General features: G+C 44.0%; 1 protein-coding gene across 8 annotated transcripts in view; it reads left to right on the top strand.

The window, feature by feature from the left end:
• Positions 1 to 10,523, top strand: part of LOC105478068 (glycogenin 2) — a 53,089-nt gene extending 42,566 nt beyond the window's left edge. For 5 of the 8 annotated variants that reach the window (XM_011735038.3, XM_071089216.1, XM_071089217.1 and 2 more), the window contains exons 9-11: positions 4,742 to 4,846; positions 6,124 to 6,231; positions 10,259 to 10,523. In XM_011735038.3, the coding sequence (XP_011733340.2) occupies positions 4,742 to 4,846; positions 6,124 to 6,231; positions 10,259 to 10,420 (375 nt within the window). In that variant the 3' untranslated portion in view covers positions 10,421 to 10,523. Of the gene's footprint in view, positions 1 to 4,741; positions 4,847 to 5,431; positions 5,520 to 6,123; positions 6,232 to 10,258 lie in introns of those variants that run through there. The other 3 variants (XM_071089219.1, XM_071089221.1, XM_071089220.1) reach the window with 3 other exon arrangements.
• Positions 10,524 to 21,395: the final 10,872 nt, after the last annotated feature.

Below are 21,395 nucleotides of genomic sequence, written 5' to 3'. Positions count from 1 at the left end.
TTTGTGAGGACCAGTCTATTTCTGGTTCTCCTCTCAACGACGCCACAAATAAAAGCTTGTGGTGTGTACCGGGGTCCCTCGTCTGTCCTGATTATTGATAGTTATGGGCCCCTCAGCCTCCTAGCACTGCTGGCAACTCTGCTTAGTTTCTCAGCTTCCCAGCCTCTTATTTGCCCTGAGTGGAAGTAAGGTACCAAATGTAATGTTTACCTCTTCTGTTTGTCTCTGACATCTTCACTCTTAATTTTGTGCTGCTTTAGTAGCTCTCTGATGTACTTAAAAAACAAAATTCTAGACCAGGTGTGGTGGCTCACACCTGTAATGCCAGCAATTTGTGAGGCCAAGGCAGGCAGATCACCTGAGGTCAGGAGTTCGAGACCAGCCTGGCCAACATGGTGAGACCCCATCTCTACTAAAAATATGAAAACTGGCCAGGCGTGGTGGCATGTGCCTGTAATCCCAGCTACTCGGGAAGCCGAGGCAGGAGAATCACTTGAACCCAGGAGGGACATGTGGCAGTGAGCCGAGATGGCGCCACTGCACTCCAGCCTGGGCAACAGAGCAAGACTATGTCTCAAAAAAAAAAAAAAAAAAAAATTCTATATACATTATTTGTGCAGCCTTTTTAGGTATTTTTGGCAGAAGACTTACTGTGAAACAACAGCTTCACCAATTGCTGAAAGTGGAAAAAATCTCATTTCAGTTCCTGAACTGATGCATATATATTTGTATTTTTAGCATTTACCACCTCCGGCAGTAATAACCTTCACAAATGTATAGCCCATAATGCAAAGGAGTGCTTCATTTTTTGCTGTGAATATTATCTCCTTGGATTGTGTACTGGAACGTTGTGTATCTGTTGTCTATCTATTCCCTGCCTCCTCTGCCTTTACGATGTCCTCTCTCAGCTTTCATCTTCCCAGACAGAGCATTTTGTTTTAAGCATCTCTGCATATCTCAGCCTCTCTCTCCAATGAGCTGAGAATTCTTCTCTGGCCTGCCTCCAGTTTCAGAGTCTCTTCTTTCAAGGTGACCCCATCTTCAGTCAGGCTTTTAGGGGATTAAATCAGTAGAACAGTTATTACCTAAGGATAAAAAGAAATGCAGTTTGTAAAAGTCACATTTTATATTCATGCGTTCACAAGCTTGCCAAAAATGTTCTTAAGAGCAGACTTTGAGATTGCTGCATTCTCATCTTAAAATTTCTCTCTGCATGATACGCAAGGAGGAAGTTTCTACTTTTTACTAGTAAAAATAATGGCCATATTTATTCATAAATGTTGGTTTATGTTTCAGTCGTTAATATTAATTGTTAAGTAAGCCTGTGGGCCTTGATTAGAAACATTAGCAAGGGCTGGCTGAGCTGCTTCTCTTCCTCGTTTGAATTCATAAGATTAACACATCTGCAGAAGGCAAGCTGAGAACGTCCATCATTATTTCATCCTTTGTAATCAAACATATAACCCGGAGTTAAATCCCTTCCAAGGAAGGATTATACTTCATGATCGGCCCCGTGGAATTTATTTATATGTTTATTGTTGGGAGAAATTAGATTACAGAAACAGATTGACATTTTCCCTAATCCAATTTAAGGAGTTGTGTTTTGAGCACTTCTTCTTTGCCTGTCTGGCTGCTTCATTTATCCATCACAATAAGTGTCTGTGCGACATCTCACTGAAAGCCCCATGACTCAGCGAGTCATTTCTCCAGGTCCTTTTCCTTGATGTGTCAGTATTCAAATCCAGGACATCCCTCTACCAGCCCTGGTTGAAGAAAGAAATTATTCATTTTTATGGGATTCATATGGTTTATGATAATGCAGTTATTGCATTCATCATTTTTTCCCAAGACCCATTTTGGTGTTTTGCAGACCCTGGAAAATCATGTACATTGCATACAGCCGAAGGGCAAGGCTTGGCAGACACAGAGGCACATACCCAAATCCCGCTCTCTCACTTGCTAGCTCTCGTGTGTTCTCGTGTGCTCTCGTATGTTGGACAGTATCTCTGTCTACAGATTAAACTTTGCAGCAGTAAGAGGGAAGGCTCAACCTGTCTGCCTCATAGGGCTGTGGGGATTAAAAGGAATCATGGCTGAGAAGCTTATGAGTGTCATTCAGCACCCAGCCATGAGCATCTACTAAAAAAGGAGTCCTGTTATCATGGTTGTCTGATGTCTTTGACAACTTAGAATTTTGTATTACACCATAATTCTTAGAACTTAAATTTATGTTTGGATTTTACATACGTAGCTGAGATCTGAAAGAAGCAGCCCATATTTTATTTAATGTCAATTTTTAAAAATTTCTCTCCAGCTGTATTGAGGTACCACTGACAAATGAAAATTGGTATGTATTTAAGGAGTACAATTTGATGCTTTGTTGTATGTGTACATTGTGAAACAATCACTGCATCAAGCTAATTAACATTTTCATCACCTCACATAAATGCTGTTTTCTCCTCCTCCGCCTCCTCCCCCTCCTCCTCCCCCTCCTCCTCCTCCTCCCCCTCCTCCTCCTCCTCCTCCTCCCCCTCCTCCCCCTCCTCTCCCTGCTGCCGTTCTTGGTAATGAGAACATGTAAGATCTACTCTCATAGCAAATTTTAAGTATACAATCCTATATTGTGATCTGTGGTCACCATGCTATACGTTAGATCCCCAAAACTTACTTATCTTGTATAACTAAAACTTCATATTCATTCCTTCACTAACTTATCTTCATTCTAAGCTCCCCACACCGGCCCCTGGCAACTACTGTTCCACTCTATTCCTCTGTGAGTTATTTAAATTGCGCTTTCATAGGTTGGGCATGGTGACTCTCACTTGTAATCCCAGTACTTTGGGAGGCCGAGGCAGGCAGATCACTTGAGGTCAGGAGTTCAAGACCAGACTGGCCAACATGGTGAAACCCCATCTCTATGAAAAATACACAAAAAAATTAGCTGGGTTTGGTGATGCGTGCCTGTAATCTCAGCTACTCGGGAGGCTGAGGCAGGATAATCACTTGAACCCAGGAGGCAGAGGTTGCAGTGAGCCGAGATTGCACCACTGCACTCCAGCCTGGGTGACTCTGTCTCAAAAGTAAATAAATAAATAAATAAATAAATAAAATAAATTGCACTTTCGTGATTATGAGTTAAAATGGTCAAATTTTTTAAAACGTTCATGATTACAGTGTTCTCTTTTACATCTTAAAGTTTCACTAAATCCCACTAATAATGACTTTGGGGGGTGTCCAGTTTTTATACCTTTTTTCTATTTCTGTGCTTCTGTTCCTTTGCCTTAGGGCATTGCACATGCTGATCTGCTTTCACATGCATTTTTCAGCATGTTCTTCTTCTTACTGCATTTCCAGTCATTCTACATCATTGGCTTCTACTCGTCCTTCAGGCTTCATTTTAGGTATTACTCCTCCAGGAGTGTCTCCCCCTTTAGACCAGGTGAGGTTTCTTGATAACATTTTCTTTCCTAGAATTGACAACCATTTTCTTTCCTAGAATTTCTCATGGCTTACCATTTTGTATTTGTTATTTGTTGATTTTCTGTCTTCTTTGACAGTAAGCTTCATGAAGGTGCAGATCGTATCTGTATAGGCCACTGTTTAATCTTCACTACCTACCGCTCCATAAACACCTGTGAAATGCATACATTCATGCCTCAATTAGGAGAATGAACTGGACATTCTCCTAAAAGGGAATGCTAGGATCAGAAATTTGGGAGCTGAGTATCCAAGTGACTGATCTCCACCCCAGCTGACATCACTCAAAATCTCTGGGACCATGGCCTGGGAGTCTGCATTTGAAGGATTACAATTCTCTTAAGTTGGCCTGGTGCAGCCAACAGGGGCTCATGTTGAGGCTCAACCCTATCCACCCCCAAGAATTCCACAGTGTGTTTTCAATGAGGATGTCAGTATTCTGTGATCTCTGTTGCTCACACTCATTAAGCTAACTGCTTTGTGACCTGACCTGATGGAGGCCCCAGTGTTTGGACACAGGTTTGCTTCTTGACCCTGTATTTGTCAAGGTAGGCTAGCTGCTATAACAAACAGCCCCCAAATATGTAAAAGTTTATTTCTCATTTGTATCACAGCCAGTTGGGGTGGCCAAGGTATCCTCTACTCCATGCAGTCTTTCAGGGATCCAGGATGCTCCTATTGTGCACCACCTTCTAGGGCAGCTCTTCTCAAGTGAGACTCCTTGGGAGGATTAGGCACTGTTGCTGATGGCAGCCATTGTACATAATGCATTAAGTTATCTCCTCCACATCTAGAATGGTGTTAGATATGGACCATCCTTGGGAGAGTTGAGAGAAGAGTCACCTGATTTGTTCTGTGTTTGGTTTTATTTTCTTATGGAGGCCCAGTTCAGAGAGGGTGGAGGGATCTTGTTTTTCACCTGGCTGGTGGAAGAAGAGAGGATAGGGATATCTTATTCCTGTCATTGCCCAGCCCAGAGGTGACTCACATCACCTCCTCGCATTCACTCAATCTGCTTGTGAATCACTTCCATGGTCCTGTCCAGGTGCAAGGAGATCACAAAATGCACTTGGACATTAGCCCGAGAAGAAGAAGAAACGAAGACAGGTATTGGTGAGCGTGTCACCTTGCCCCAGACCTATCCCGTATCAAGTTGTATTTGCACCATGGAGGCAGAAAAAAATAGAGTGGGTGTTTTCAATTAAGTTGCATTTATTTGCACGAACGTTTGACTTAACTTGCCTTTGCTCTTTCTTTATAACAGATGATAGATTGTCCTGAAATTGAGACTCCTGCCGTGATAACCTGTGACCCACTGTCCCAGCCTTCCCCTCAGCTTGCAGACTTCACAGAGACTGAAACCACCTTGGTATTCCTCATCTATATGACCTACACATGGCCAGCTCTCTTATTGCTTGTTATTTTCTCACAGTGTCTATCACCATTACATACCAGTGGGGGCCATATGCTTTTAAAAATTCCTCCCATTTTCTTTTTTGAATGGGTTCTCCCACCTGGAATAAGTTGTGTTGTAATTAGTCTATTTCTCTATTATGCAGCTGGATAAGGAATCTGGCTGTCTTTTCGAACTTACTGTGGGCTTTTCTTTTTGGTCATTTTGTTATTCTCTTCCACTTTGCTTAAAAAAAATTAGTAAGAAAAAGATATAGCATCGAGATGTCGTCTATGTCTCCATTAATTTTTGTAAACTTTTGATAGGACTTGCACCATGTCTAAAATCAGTATTCCGTGACTATGGATTTTATTTTAATTCTTTTTTTCCCTAAATTTACCCTTATGAATCTGGGCTTTTATTGCCATATATCATCAGAAAAGTGGCTTTATGGACACCCCCCTTTTTTTTAAAACTCTCAGAGAGACTATCTTAGTAAAATGCTTCTGTAGGCATTTGGTATAAACAAGTCAAATCTCTCTCTGAAAATTTAACTTTCAGGAATTGCATAAGAACTTGTAGCATCTCCTCTTGTCTGAGACGTAGTGGATGGCTCAGAAAAAGTGAGGGGAGAGAAGGTGAGCTATTTTTAGCATTCCCAGAAAAAAAGATCGAGCGCAGCCCATTAATTTTTTTAAAAAAGTTAATTATAGGGCCGGGTGCGGTGGCTCACGCCTGTAATTCCGGCACTTTGGGAGGCCGAGGTGGGTGGATCATAAGGTCAGGAGATCGAGACCATCCTGGCTAACACAGTGAAACCCCGTCTCTACTAAAAATATAAAAAATTAGCTGAGCGTGGTGGCAGGCGCCTGTAGTCCCAGCTACTCGGGAGGCCGAGGCAGGAGAATGGCATGAACTCGGGAGGCGGAGCTTGCAGTGAGCTGAGATCACGCCACTGTACTCCAGCCTGGGCAACAGAGCGAGACTCCGTATCCAAAAAAAAAAAAGTTAATTATAATAAAGATGGGTTCTTGCTATTTTGCTGAGGCTGGTCTTGAACTCCTGGGCTCAGGCAATCCTCCTGCCTTGGCCTTCTAAAATGCTGGGATTACAGGCATGAGCCACCACGCCTGGCCTCAACCCAATAATTTGATTTTATTTTACCCCAGGATAAAGAGTTCTTCGTCATTTAGATTAGAGCTACAGTTCCCTGCAGCCCACCGCAGACTGATGATTGAATGGTTATGTTTTAGCAGCCAGCAAATAAAGTCGAAAGTCTCCCATCCGAGGAAACCTTTGAACCAAGCCAGGAACTCCCTGCTGAGACCATCAGGGACCCCAGTCTGCAGGATGCACTGGAGGTGGTATCCAAATTCTTCCCCTTGCCCAAGGCTCCCGGTGGGGGCCATCTACCGTCACTGAGGTCAACTGCATGCACACAACAGCTGTTAATTTTTCAGCCTCATTTAACAAAAGATAAGAATCGACTTTCCTCTTCCCCTGCCTCTGATTCTTCTGTCTTCTCTCTGGCGTTTGCCTGGGGTGATCGGCTGACTCTCTTTTGCCATCTTCAAGTCTGATCATCACACCTTTTCTCTCTTTAAAAACTGTTCTGCAAAAGTGATCAGGAGGGAAGCTGAGGGACTATGGTAATTAATGCATAGCAATCCATTTTCTGAAATGAAGAGATTAAAAGCTGAAAATTGGAGGGAGTGGGGCATGCAAATGTTCGAATCCAAATGGGGCATGCAAATGATTTCTTCTTTCGGGGTGAAATGAGAGATGCATGCTTTCTGTTCCTTCCTCTTAGAGATGTTCTCATCTTCAACTACATTCTCTCCATGAATGCATTTAATGAAAGCAGTTGCTAACGTTTTCTCTTTCTCTTTAAGCATGATCTAATAATGCCATTTGGTCTTTAAGTAATAATCAATACAGCTCTAGAGCTAGGTTTAGGTCTAGACTGAAAGTTGGTATTGAACGCATACTTTAGAATGTGACCTACTATATCATAAATGTTTTTGTTGGCTAAATGCCTTCCCTGGACAGTCACCCTTGGAGAAAATGTGAAAGTTTTTTTCCTCATTCTTACTTGGTTAATGTTCAAATGCAGCATTTCGAACTTAATTTCTAGAGCTATTGGTTGAGGTCAAGATTTCTTATAAACATGTGAATGTATCCCTTCGGCATGTTCCACCCTTGTGGTCATCATTTGAGGCTCTATGAATTGAATCTGTAGTTATTAGTGGGTGACAGGGCATCAGTGTGAGGTTGGGTAGACCTACGTTGGACAGCTCAGCCATGTGATAGGTTTGGGATCATGGGTGAGTTCATTACTTTTTCTTTTTATAAATTATTATTATTATTATTCAGAGACAGGGTCTTGCTCTGTAGCCCAGGCTGGAGTGCAGTGGCATGATCATAGCTAAACAATCCTCCTGCCTCAGCCTTCCAAGGAAATGGGACTATAGGCATGGGCCACTGCAACCAGCTAATTTTTTATTTTTATTTTTTGTAGAGTTGGGGTTTCACTATGCTATCCAGGCTGGTCTCAAACAGCTGGCCTCACGTGATCCTCCTTTTTTGGCCTCTCAAAGTGCTGGGATTACAGGCATGAGCCACGGCGCCCAGCCTGAGTTCACTACTTTGCTTCAGTGCTCATGAGGTGGAGGCTGGGCTGCCCGCCTCACAGAATTGGAAGGAGGGGTATTAAAAAGGAGAGTGGTCTAGGGAAAGCCCTAGTTAGTGCTTGGCTCATAAAGATGAGGAAAATTTCAGTCATTGATTTGCTAAACTGGGGCACTTTGACCTTCTTCTCCTGTGTGTCCACACTGTCCTCTAGGGGACCTTTATTTAGTATCTTGTATAATACCCTAATTCATCACATTGGAGCAGCTTGTTGTTTTCTTGGATACTCATCTCTTGTTAGCAGAAATGTCACAATCACTGTGCTATTTTGTCTTGAAAACTAGTATGGGGTTGGGTGCTGTAGGTCCTGTTAATTCCAGAAACATTTCATTCTCAGGAACTGAATAGATCTAAATGCAAGTGCCTTAGAGGGGAGAAATGCTGCAGTATCCTGAAGTGGACTTTTAAATGTATTTGTTAACTCTTGCTATCACCTTAATCAACAGGATAGCTGTCTTTAAATAAAATAAATATATGGGAACGAGTGTGGAAGGCAGAATCTTATATGTAAAAACCTTTTAAAAACACTGTGGCAAGTAATTAGAGAAGAAAGTAGTATATACTCATGGTGTAAAAACTCAAATATATCTTTCTATATATCTATACATATCATGTATCTATCTATCTACCTCTTATCTGTTTTCTTTTTTTTTCTTTTTCTTTTTTTTTGATGGAGTCTCACTCTGTCGCCCATTCTGGAGTGCAGTGGTGCGATCTCAGCTTACTGCAACCTCCGCTTCCCAGGTTCAAGTGATTCTCCTGACTCAGCCTCCTGAGTAGCTGGGACTACAGTCGCCCATGACCAAGCCTGGCTAATTTTTGTATTTTTAGTAGAGATGGGGTTTCACCATGTTGGCCAGGTTGGTCTCGAACTCCTGACCTCAATTGATCCACCCGCCTCGGCCTCCCAAAGTGCTGGGATTACAGACGTGAACCACCACACCCAGCTATCTATATGTTTTCTATTTGTCATCTATCTCATCTATATATCCATTCATCCTCACATCTAGATAATAGATACATAGATATAGAAGAGATAAATGATAGGTAGTAGATAAATAGAGATGATAGATAAATGAATGATAGAGTGATAGAGAGAGAGAGAGATATTTTAGATAAACAGATAAATGATAGAGTGATAGATGATAGATAGAATGGATAGATGGATGGATGGATGCATAGATGGATAGATAGAGTGATAGAAAGTACATAGGTAGAGATCACAGATAGATAAATAGGTAGATAGACGATGGAGTGATAGATGACATGATTTATTGATAAATAGAATGGATGGACAGATGGATGGATGGATGAGTGGATAGATAGAACATAGGTAGATAGATGAGACAGATGATAGATAATAAATGGTTGGGAGATGAGATAGATGATACATAGATAGATAGATGTGTGTGTCTATTATTGTTACCATCTTTAAATTTTTAAAAGTCTTTTTCTAGTTCTTGGTAAGAAGTGTCTAAAGCAAACGTATTTATTCTTTTTGTTGACTCATCTGAAAGCCAAACAAAAGTGTGTGTGTGTGTGTGTGTGTGTGTGTGTGTGTGTGTTGTTACATGCTTGCATATTCATCTATTTTTTCATATGTCCCTTAAGAAGGGAGAAACTCTGCATTGAAAAAGCTATCAGAATTATTATTTAAATTCCTTTGCCAAGCAGTCCAAATTATTATAGGCTTTACTTACGTGAGGTGAGTTTTTTTTTTTTTTTCATTTAACGTAGTTTGGTTATTCACTGTCATACAAAACAGAAGTTTTGGTGGGTGACAGTACTAAGTAGTGTGTGTGTTTAAAATGGTTTAGTGGCTAGAAATGAAAACAATTCAGGAAAAAGAACACATACGATTACATTTTATAAAATTTCAAGAAAACGGCCGGGCGCGGTGGCTCAAGCCTGTAATCCCAGCACTTTGGGAGGCCGAGACGGGCGGATCACAAGGTCAGGAGATCAAGACCAGCCTGGCTAATACGGTGAAACCCCGTCTCTACTAAAAAAATACAAAAAACTAGCCGGGTGAGGTGGCGGGCGCCTGTAGTCCCAGCTATTCGGGAGGCTGAGGCAGGAGAATGGCGTAGACCCGGGAGGCGGAGCTTGCAGTGAGCTGAGATCCGGCCACTGCACTCCAGCCTGGGCGACAGAGCGAGACTCTGTCTCAAAAAAAAAAAAAAAAAAAATTCAAGAAAACTTAAGCAAAAAAATTATCTTCTAAGCATATTAAACTAAAGCTAGTGTGTATTTAGCTCAAAAGAAAAGTGCTGCTGAGTGTGCAGGCTCACGCCTGCAATCCCAGCTCATTGGGAGGCCAAGGCAAGAGGATTGCTTGAGCCCAGGAATTCAAGACCACCCTGCGCAACATAATGAGACCCCATCTGTGCAAAAAATACAAAAATTAGCTGGGCATGGTGATGTGTACTGTAGTCCCAGCTACTGAGGAGGCAGAGGTGGGAGGATCTCTTGAGCCCAGGAGGTCGAGGCTGCAGTGAGCTATGACTGCACCACTGCACTCCAGCCTGGACGACAGAGTGAGACCCTGTCTCATTAAAAACAAAGTGCTAGTGATTTGCAGTCTCTTTTAGAGAACTGAGATGCATCTTTCTGCAGAACCCACACTGGATGGGTTTTAGCAGTCTTTCCCTCGATAACGGACAGCTGCAAAAACCATCTCCCACTGATTATCTTCCCTAGGTCGACCTGGCCGTCTCTGTTTCCCAGATCTCCATCGAAGAGAAGGTGAAGGAATTGAGCCCAGAGGAAGAGAGGAGGAAGTGGGAGGAAGGCCGTATCGACTACATGGGGAAGGACGCGTTTGCCCGCATCCAGGAGAAGCTGGACCGGTTCCTGCAGTAATCCGGCAGCTGGTGGGCGTTGTGTATAGTTAGACAATGTCCTGTTGGGTGATCCTCTTGCGTGGAGATCTCCTCTGGTCCTTTCAAAGGAAAACGCTGTTGAACCTTGTGCCTCTATTTATGCTTAATCCATTTGAGTGCCTCACACAAAAAACGTAGAGTATAGAAATCCACCTTAATGCCCCTCGCCCCAACCCCTCCACCAATGCCTTCTGGGCTTTCTTCAGAGGTCACTTCTACCCTTGAACCTGTTGACAAAAGTGAGCAGTAATAAAATTCTAGTAGACCCTTGATGGTGGTGTCTGCTGTTGCCCGAAAGACCTCTGAAGTACGCTGGAGCTGTGTTGTACAGGTGCCATGAGACCCACCCTATTTAGAATTAAACCTCACTGCAAATTTCCTCCCATTACTAAGCTAACAACACTAATATACGTATTTAGCACCTCTGAGGCTTTGCCAAGGAGATCCGTTTCTGTAGGGCTAAGGAAACATTCAGACATGGTGACTTTGACTCTCATTTGGACTTGGCGAAGCGTATCCGAGAAACGCCCCGGCTGTGGTCTCTCTGCTTTAAATCCTAACAGGACTTCCTAGAGCGTTGACAGAAATTCTACTTGTGGACTTAGGGAAGAAAGGTTGTAGGTGGCTTGGGGGATGCAGGTGGCTTAGGGGATCTAAACCGATTCACTTGCTGGTTGAGAAGAATCAAGGGCTTGTCCCCAAACGATTTAGAGCAACAACTTGCTCAGGATAACAGGATCTAGAGATGCTCTCTGCTTGATGACAAAAGTCAGGGTGCAGTCGGTCCACCTTTGACTGCTCTTGGCTTGGTCTCTACCCTCACTACCTCAGTTCTTAATAACTTAGTGAATCACTGCGCTCCTCAAAGTCATTTCCACTCAGCTCTTTCCAGAGAATTCTCAGTTTTATGAGATGGGACACTTTATTCCACGAGAAAGCCTCATTGTCAGAAGTATCTTCATTCAATGGGCACAGTATGCTGTGTATCTCAACAGGTGGCTGTCGGGGGCCACCGAGAGTGTCCTTAAAAATGGGCGTCATTGTAATAAAGAGAGGAAAGTGCGATTTTTGAAGTGTTTGGAAGGTTTATTTATCATGCACATCCCAGGGAAAAGCAGAGAGTAAATTAGAGATGGGATAGGAAGGTTGTGGGAGAACTCGATTCTAGCCTGTGTCAGCTGGATGTGTTTACGTGGAGAGGAGTGGCCACTTTTTAGGTCACCTGAAGCAGTTTAGCCTTTGGATAGAGGAACCTACCTGAATTTATGGCATTAGTGGTGGCATTTTTTTTGTGCAAGATGTGATGGAGGGGCTGTTTCTCTTTCCTTGTGGTTGGTTAATAATCTTCAGTCTCAGAGGGCGATGTTCATAGGATATTTCAGGGGTTCCTTTAAAATAGCCATATGACTACAGTCTCAGGTGAGTCAGGGTTGGATGGTCATTGGCTTTCAGAGGGAGACCACAGGAATGTTCAGGGAAAAAATGTCAGCTTCTCTGAGGACGAGAATTCATGTTCACAGGCAGTGATGAGTTGGCTCATGGAGTGAGTGCAGTCTGGAATTCTGCCATGCATTCTAGCCTGTATCATCTCATTTGGACAAATGCTGACACGTTTAAATTAAAATGTTAAAAAACAGCCATGTGGTCTCCTTCCAGTGTGTCTGCCTGTTTCCTGCGATATCAGAGTTATATTTTACATTAAACCAAGGGCAGGGCCTTTCTATTTCATTTTCGGCCTTTTCTATTGTATTTTGTTTTGAAAATAGTAAGCATTGGGCTGGGCGTGGTGGCTCACTCCTGTGATGCCAGCACTTTGGGAGGCTGAAATAGGTGGATCACTTGTGGCCAGTAGTTCAAGACCAGCCTGGGCAACATGGTAAGAGCCCGTCTCTACCAAAAACACAAAAAAATTAGCTGGGCATGATGGCACATGTCTGTAATCCCAGCTACTGAGGAGGCTGAGGCACAAGAGTTGCTTGAGCCAGGGAGGCAGAGGTTGCAGAGAGCGGAGATCGTGCCACCATACTCTAGCCAGGGTGACAGAGTGAGAATCTGTCTCAAAAAATAAATAAATAAATAAAATATAATATTAATAATAATAAGCATTATTTGAGCTGGAATTGCAAGGTAAAACTTTAAAAGTAAACAGTAAATTATTTTATTTTTGATTTAAAATGTTTTTTAATTGTCATGTAATAATTGTACATTATTACGGGGCACATAGTAAAGTTGCAATACATGTAATGTATGCTGATCAGGTCGCGGGAATTAGCATATCCATCTTCTCCAGCCTGTACCATTTTTTGTGTTGGGAACATTCAGTATTCTACTTCTATAGACATATATTTGAAACTATATATGATTTTGGGCTGTAGTCATCCTACAGTGCTATATACCAGCGGTCCCCAGCCTTTTTGGCACCAGGGACCAGTTTCATGGAAGACAATTTTTCCAGAAACCAGGCTTGGGGGATGGTTTGGGGATGATTCAGGTGCATGACACTTACTGTGCACTTTATTTCTTTTTTTTTTTTTTTTTTTTGAGATGGAGTCTCGCTCTGTCGCCCAGGCTGGAGTGCAGTGGCCGGATCTCAGCTCACTGCAAGCTCCGCCTCCCGGGTTTACGCCATTCTCCTGTCTCAACCTCCCAAGTAGCTGGGACTACAGGCGCCCGCCACCTCGCCCGGCTAGTTTTTTTGTATTTTTTAGTAGAGACGGGGTTTCACCGGGTTAGCCAGGATGGTCTTGATCTCCTGACCTCGTGATCCGCCTGTCTCGGCCTCCCAAAGTGCTGAGCTTACAGGCTTGAGCCACCATGCCGGCCTGTGCACTTTATTTCTATGATGATTACATTGTAACATGTAATGAAATAATTACACAACTCAGCAACTTGTAGAATCAGTGGGATCCCTGAGCTTGTTTTCCTGCAACTGGACAGTCCCATCCAGGGGTGATAGGAGACAGATCATCAGGCATTAGATTCTCAAAAGGAGCACGCAACTTAGATCCCTTGCATGCGCAGATCACGGTAGGGTTTGCATTGTTACGAGAATCTAATGCCGCTGCCGATCTGCCAGGAGGCAGAGCTCAGGTGGTATTGGGAGCGATGGGGAGCAGCTATCAATACAGATGAAGCTTTGCTCACTCACCCGCTACTCACCTCCTGCTGTGCAGCCCAGTTCCTAACAGGCCGTGGACCAGCACTGGTCTGCAGCCCAGGAGTTGGGGACCCCTGCAATAGAACACTAGAACTAGCTTAAAAAGTAAAAACTAGAGCAGAGGATACCAGAGGCCAGGAAGGGTAGGGAGAAGGGGTGATAGAGAGAGATTTGTTAAAGGGTACAAAATTACAGCTAGATAGAAGGAGTCAGTTCTAACAATAAATTTAAATTATCAGATGGATTTTTCAGAATTGCTGGTCACAGTAAAATGCATAGAACTGTTTACTTAACCCTTTGTAATCTTGTAGGGTCTCTTTAGGAAAGGTACCCATTTTCTGAACTTTGCTTTGTCAATTTCATTCATTCATTTATTCATTTGTCATATGCATATTGAGTGCTCTCTTTATACCCAGCTCTGTGACATGGGATAAATCAATATACCATAAGTTTGTGAATATACACTTTATTCCATGAGAAAGTCTCATTGTCAGAAGTATCTTCATTCAATGGGCACAATATGCTGTGTATCTCACCTGGTGGCTGTCAGGGGCCACCGAGAGTGTCGTTAAAAATGGGCATATTGATTGACGTCACATGTGTCCCTAGAATGTATGAAACCAAACCATGCTCTGGCCACCTTGGGCTCATGTTGTCAGGACCTCCTGAGGCCGTGTCACGGGTGTGTGTCCTCAACCTTGGCAAAATAAACTTTCTAAACTAACTGAGACCTGTCTCAGATTTTCAGGGTTCACAGGTGCAGTGCTCAGTATGTGGGTGGTGGGTTCATGCATACCCCATACCTCACTACCACTGAATATGCCCTAGTAGCAAACTGGCACGTGTACCCCTTAGACCTAAAATAAAAGTTGAAATTATTTAAAAATAAATAAATAAAGGTTGTGAGATTATTATTTGGTGGCAGGTGGAAATGATGTGGGAAGGAAAGGATTTCTAGATCTATTGAATTGGCAGGGTGGATTGATGCCTATAGATCCACAGGAACAAGTTATAGTATTTTTGTTCCTCAAAGTAACTTGGTCAAATCCTGCCGAAACGTTTGGCTGATACTTGGAAGCACCAAACAGGTCCTAGTGTTAAAGCGCTTTGGGGTGGAACTGTAGTTTGAAGCAGAAAGGGGTTTCTTTCTGATCACCACTGTTGAATTAGGAAAAGCAGAGCAATTCTTTCTGGTTTCATAGACCTCTGCTCTTTAGTGTACAGTACCATTTCAAAAATTATTTATGTATATTTGGCCAATTACAGTGACTCACACCTGTACCCGGTACTTTGGGAGGCCAAGGCAGGCAGATCTCCTGAGGTCAGGAGTTCAAGACCAGCCTGGCCAACATGGTGAAACCCCGTCTCTACTAAAAATACAAACATTAGTCAGGCATGGTGGTGCATGCATGTAATCCCAGCTACTCAGGAGGCTAAGGCAGGAGAATCGCTTGAACCCAGGAGGTGGAGGTTACAGTGAGCTGAGATTGCACCACTGCACTCCAGCCTAGACAACAGAGTGAGACTCTGTCTCAAACAAAACAAAACAAAACAAACCCATAATAGAAAAATAAAATAATTAAATAATCTATTTTAATTATTTTGTTTTATTTTATTTTATTTTTTATTTTTTTATTTTTTTTGACGCAGAGTCTCACTCTGTTGTCCAGGCTGGAGTGCAGTGGCCTGAGCATGTCTTCCTGCAGCCTCCAACTCCAGGGCTTAAGTGATCCTCCCACCTCAGCCTCTCAAGTAGCTGAGATTACAGGCCTGTGCCACCACACCCAGCTAATTTTTTGAACTTTGTAGAGGTGGGGTCTCATAGGAGTCTCACTATGTGGCCCAGGCTGGTCTCCAACTCCTGGCCTCAAGCAATCCTCCTGCTTTGGCCTCCCGAAGTACTGAGGATTACAGGCCTGAACCACTGCACCTGGCCCCAATTTTTTTTAATAGATCAAAGGAGTTGCATAGGTTTACAAACTTGATGTCTTCTATCCCTGCTCTATCCATCATCCTAAGAAACAAAATGAAGTTTTTCTTGGCACAGACAATACCTGTTGGAAGCACATTCGTGGAAATCCAGCTATACCCAGTATGAGACATATACTGTGCAAGAATATACTTTCCATAGGATTGTAGCCTGCCTTGAGGATGCTTGCCCTGGTTCCGCTGCGTAGCTGCTAGATGCTGATGCTCTGTGAGTCTGCCGTTACTGCGGCATGCATCGCCCAACACTCAGCTATACAAAAGAGCTTTTCTGTTCCTCTTTCCCTCCCTAGCACACTCCTCTTGAATATCACTACTATGTTTTGATTGTTCAATATGTAAAAAGCAGTCCAATGTATTATTTTTTTAATGTTTAAAGGGTTCCTTTTTTTTTTTTTTGTAACGACACAGGGTCTTACTCTGTTGCCCAGGCTGGAGTGCAGTGGCGTGATCATATAGCTCACTGCTGCCTCAACCTCCTGGGTTCAAGTGATCCTCCCATCTCAGCCTCCCAGGTGGCTGGGACTATAGGCAAGAGCCACCATGTCTGGCTCAAATTGTACCAGATTTACCAGTGGGACTCTCTTTAGATGGATTCTTAAGTCTATGAACTGATCCCATTAGTCTTTTTTTATTTTTCTTTTTATTCATTTTTGTTTAAGACAGAGTCTCACTCTGTCATCCAGGCTGGAGTGCAGTAGCGCGATCTCGGCTCGCTGCAGCCTCCACCTCCCGGGTTCAAGTGATTCTCCTGCCTCAGCCTCACGAGTAGCTGGGATTATAGGCACGTGCCACCATGCCTGGCTAATTTTTGTATTTTTAGTAGAGACGGGGTTTCACCATGTTGGTCAGGCTGGTCTCAAACTCCTGGTCTCAAGTGATCTGCCTGCCTTGGCCTCCCAGAGTGCTGGGATTCCAGAGTGCTGGGATTCCAGGCGTGAGCCACCGTGCCCAGCCCCCATTAGTCTTTGATCACTTCCTTGCTTCCTGGCAAAATGAGATTCTCCAGAACCATCATAGATTTTCTCCCCTCACACCTGGGGCCAGACATTTCTCCAAGGTCTTATTTTTAAGAACAAGCCAATTTTGATGTTCTAAATTGACTTCACACCTCATCAGGGAAACGCAGCCAGTAGTTTAAAAACATCTTTGTAACAAATGAACGCTAAGCCCCACATCTTCTCTCCTTATCTATAAAATAGGGATTACAATACCACATGCTCATGGGAATTTTCTGAGGATAAAATGAGACAATGAACGGAAAGCTGTTAGCACAGTCTGTGGTAACTATTAAGCATGAAAGCATGAGCTGCTGCTTTCATTGTCAACATCTGATTGAAATCTTGTTTTTGAGACAGGGTCTTACTGTGTTGCTTAGGCTGGAGTGCGGCAGCACCATCAGGGCTCACAGCAATCTTGAGCTCCCAGGCTCAGGTCATCCTCTTGCCTCAGCCCCTCAAGTACCTGGGACGACAGGTATGCACCACCATGTGCAGCTAATTTTTTTTTAGTAGAGACAGATTTCACCGTGTTGCCCAGGCTGGTCTCGAACTCCTGGACTCAAGCGATCTGCGCACCTCTACCTCCCAAAGTGCTGGGATTACAGGAGTGAGCCACCGTCCCTGGCCTTACTGAGATCTTTAGAGATACTGCCAATAACTTGGGTTTTAAAAATTATATTGCTTGAGCCCGGGAGGTGGAGGCTGCAGTGAGCCAAGATCATGCCACTGCACTCCTGCTTGGGTGACACAGCGAGGCTATGTCTCAAAAAAAAAAAAAAAAAAAGAAGAAGAAGAAGAAAAAAAATTACCATTAAGATAAAAAATGTTTATGACTGTGTATGATAATGTTTACAAATTTAGCCAGCCTACGCAACATAGCAAGACCCTGTCTCTACAACAACAACACAAATAATTAGCTGGTTGTGGTGGTGTGTGCCTGTAGTCCCAGCTACTCGGGTGGCTGAGGTGGGAGGATCACTTGTGCCCAGGAGTTTGAGAACACCCTGGGCAACATAGCAAGACCCCAGCTCTATAAAAATACACAAATATAGCCAGGCATGGTGGTGCATGCCTGTAGTCCCAGCTTCCTGGGAGGCTGAGGTGGGAGGATTGCTTGAGCCCAGGAAGTCAAGGCTGCAGCAAGCCATGATCGCACCACATACTGTGTAGCCTGGGCAACAGAGCAACACCCTGTCTCAAAAAGGAAAAAACTTAGAAATATTAGTAAACATGCTAGACACCTGTTCATTAATTCTGCTTGAACACGTGCTGAAGGCAAAGAAGTGACTTGAATAGAGCTATGGGCCTTTATCCAGCACATCTGCACCAGACAGCCCCTGTGCACAGGTATTTGATTCACTGTGGCACAGCAGGATCCGAGTTTTGTAAGATGAGAAGAGAGGGGTACATGTTTTTGAGGACTGGCCCACATTTCACGTTTCTGGCCAGGTACAGTGGTTCTCGCTGGTAATCCCAGCACTTTGAAAGGCCGAGGCGGATGGATCACTTCAGGTCAGGAGTTCGAGACCAACCTGACCAACATGGAGAAACCCCATCTCTACTAAAAATATGAAACTTAGCCAGGTGTGGTGGTGCACTCCTGTAATCCCAGCTACTCGGGGGACTGAGGCAGGAGAATCGCTTGAACCTTGGAGGCAGAGGTTGCAGTGAGCCGAGATCGCGCTACTGCACTCCAGCCTGCGCAACAGAGCAAGACTGTTTCAAAAAAAAAAAAAAAAAAAAAAAACAGATTACGCTTTTCTTCATCTTCAGCTGTTGCGAAACCTGGCACCGTGTCCATTGGAGGCTGTCGTTGCCGTGGTTTAAATGCCTCTTTCTTCCATTCTGGGTGCAATCCCTTTTCAGCACTCTCAGGATGGTTGATTTGGCAAGGCTTTGCGATATGTCAAGGTTCAGGGGACAGTGGGGTAACGAAAAAGGAGGAGAGGAGAAAACAGAAGAGAAAAATACAGGAAAAGGAGGCAAGAGTTGAAGCAACATAAACTGAGGTCTCTCTTTTTTTATTGTAGTGCAAAACACAAAACATTAAATTTACTATCTTAACCATTTTCAAGAGTACAATTCAGGCCAGCTGTGGTGGCTCATGCATGTAATCTCAGCACTTTGGGAGGCCAAGGTGAGTAGATCTGTTGAGCTCAGGACATGGAGATGAGCCTGTGCAACATGATGAAACCTCGTCTCTACAAAAAAATACAAAAATTAAAAAAAGAAGCGGGGGAGTAGAGTGAAGAGTTGAGTAGAGTTAAGTCTAATCACATTGCTGTGCATGGCTCTTGAAAACGTTTTCATCTTGCAGAACTGAAGCTCTGTGCCTGATAGCAGTGGGGAGATCTCAGTTCCCCTGAGTTACCAGTGGCGAATCTGTAGGGTGTACAGCAATTTCAATCCTTGCCTCCTCGGAAGGAAGAATTTGACTGAGGGTGTAAGGCAGAAAAAGAGACCGAGGTAAGTTTCAGAGCAGAAGTGGAAGTTGATTTTAAAAAGCCTTAGAACAGGAAGAAAGGAAGGTACTCCTGGAAGAGAGGCAAGTGCACAGCTGAAGGTCAAAGAGAGCGAGAGGGAGGGAGTTTAACCTTGACCCTGGGAGTTTACATGCTGGCCTCTTTCTTACCCGTGATTCTTCCCTTGGGATGGGCAGCCCACATAAGCAGTGCCCTCCTCACCCTTGGAAAGTGAGCATGTGCAGTGTGTTTAGGGAATGTACGAATGCCCATCTGAGGCTTTCTTCCTTCTCTGGTGGAGGCTCCCGGAAGGTCATACTTCGCCATTTCATCTCTTTTCCCTGGCATTTACAGTCAGTTAACACTTTAATGTTAATAGCTGTGTTACTGGAAAGGAGTCCAGATCCAGACCCCAAGACAGGGTTCTTGGAGCTCGTGCAAGAAGGAATTGAGGGCGAGTTCACAGAGTAAAGTGAAAGCAAGTTTATGAAGAAAGTAAAGGAATACCTGAATGGCTCCTCCAATAGACAGAGCAGCCCCGAGGGCTCCTAGTTTCCCATTTTTACGGTTATTTCTTGGTGATGTGCTAAACAAGGGGTGGATTATTCATTCTTTCCCTTTTTAGACCATATAGGGAAACTTCCTGACGTTGCCATGGCATTTGTAAACTGTCACAGCGCTGGTGGGAGTGTAGTAGTGAGGACCACCAGAGGTCACTCTTGTCACCATCTTGGTTTGGGTGGGATCTGACTGCAACCTGTTTTATCACCGAGGTCTTTGTGACCTGTATCTTGTGCCGACCTCCTGTCTCATCGTGTGACTAGGAGTGCCTCACACACCTCCTGGGAAGGCAGCCCAGCAGGTCTCAGGCTCATGTTACCCAGCCCCTATACAAGATGGAGTGGCTCTGCTTCCAATGCCTCTGATAGTGTCACAGCCCATGCTCACTCATATTTGGCTCAGAATAAATCTTTTCAAATATTTTAGAGTTTTCCTGTTTTTATCAGCAGCATCTTGTCTGATTCCAATGAGGAGCTCTTGAAAACTAAAACCAAGAAGTCTTCCCCATGGGAGAAGCACCCCCAAATCTCCTCGTTCTCACCAAAGCAGGCACACTGGCGGATCTTCCTTTCCTCCCCGCCCTCCCCTTCTCCTCCTGCCCCGCCTGGTGTTTCCTTTTCCGCGAATGCTCTCCATTCTCACAGTGCCCTAACTCGGCTCTGCAGGAAAATGACTTCACAGGAATTTCTCCTTGGAAGGATTTTATAACCCAACGGATGTACCCTGATGGGACAAAACCCAGGGGTGAAAAATTACAACAGCAATGGTATTGGAAACAGGTCCCTATCTGGATCCCAAGAGAGGGTTCTTGGATCTTGGCGGCCAGAAAGAATTCGGGGCGAATCCATGGAGTAAAGTGAAAGCAAGTTTATGGAGAAAGTAGAGGAATAAAAGAATGGCCACTCCATGGGCAGAGCAGCGGCGTGGGCTGTTGGTGGACTTTTGTAATGGTTATTTCTTGATTGTCTGCTAAACAGGGGGTGGATTATTCTTGAGCTTTCTGGCAAAGGGGTGGGCAATTCCCAGAACTGAGGGTTCCTCCCCTTTTAGATCATATAGGGTAATCTCCTGACATTGCCGTGACGTTTGTAAACTGTCCTGGCGCTGGTGGGAGTGTCTCTTAGTAGTCTGTGCTTTCTAATTAGCATGTAATGAGCTGTGAGGATGGCCAGAGGTCACATTTGTCACCATCTTGGTTTTGGTGGGTTCTGGCTGGCTTCTTTCATGCAAGCTGTTTTATCAGCAAGGTCTTTGTGACCTTTGTTTTGCGCTGACCTCCTGTCTCATCCTGTGACTTAGAATGCCACACCTCCTGGGAATGCCACTCAGCAGGTCTCAGCCTCATTTTACCCAGGCCCTATTCAGGATGGAGTCGCTCTCATTCAAAAGCCTCTGACAGCAAGACTGAAATAGCTTCAGTAGGGCCCATCCATGTCATGGGCAATTTTGAACCTTTCCTTTCTTCCCTCATTACCGCCCTCTAACCCAGTTCACGTCATGTGACTTGGTGACTTGGCCTCTGTCCAAGAACACTGAGACACCTTATTTGTCATTTTGTACACTGGTCAGTGATCTTGCATTCAAATGGATTTCTTCTCTCAGAGGGGAGTCCATTGGGGATGAAGTGAAGGGTCAAAGGCCAGCCAGAATTCATAGGATAGAGTCGGCAGAGAGCCTGGAAAGTGGGAATCTTGTTGGTGGCTGGCAGAGAGGCCAGTCCAGGCATTCTGCCCTTCAGGAAGTTGTGTAGAGCCTCGCAGAAGACAATGGCAGCTGTTTGGGCATTCT

Source organism: Macaca nemestrina, chromosome X (genome assembly GCF_043159975.1).
Source record: "Macaca nemestrina isolate mMacNem1 chromosome X, mMacNem.hap1, whole genome shotgun sequence".
NCBI classification, from domain to species: domain Eukaryota; kingdom Metazoa; phylum Chordata; class Mammalia; order Primates; family Cercopithecidae; genus Macaca; species Macaca nemestrina.
Note: the sequence above shows the minus strand (reverse complement) of the source record. Positions and strands in the feature narration are given on the sequence as shown.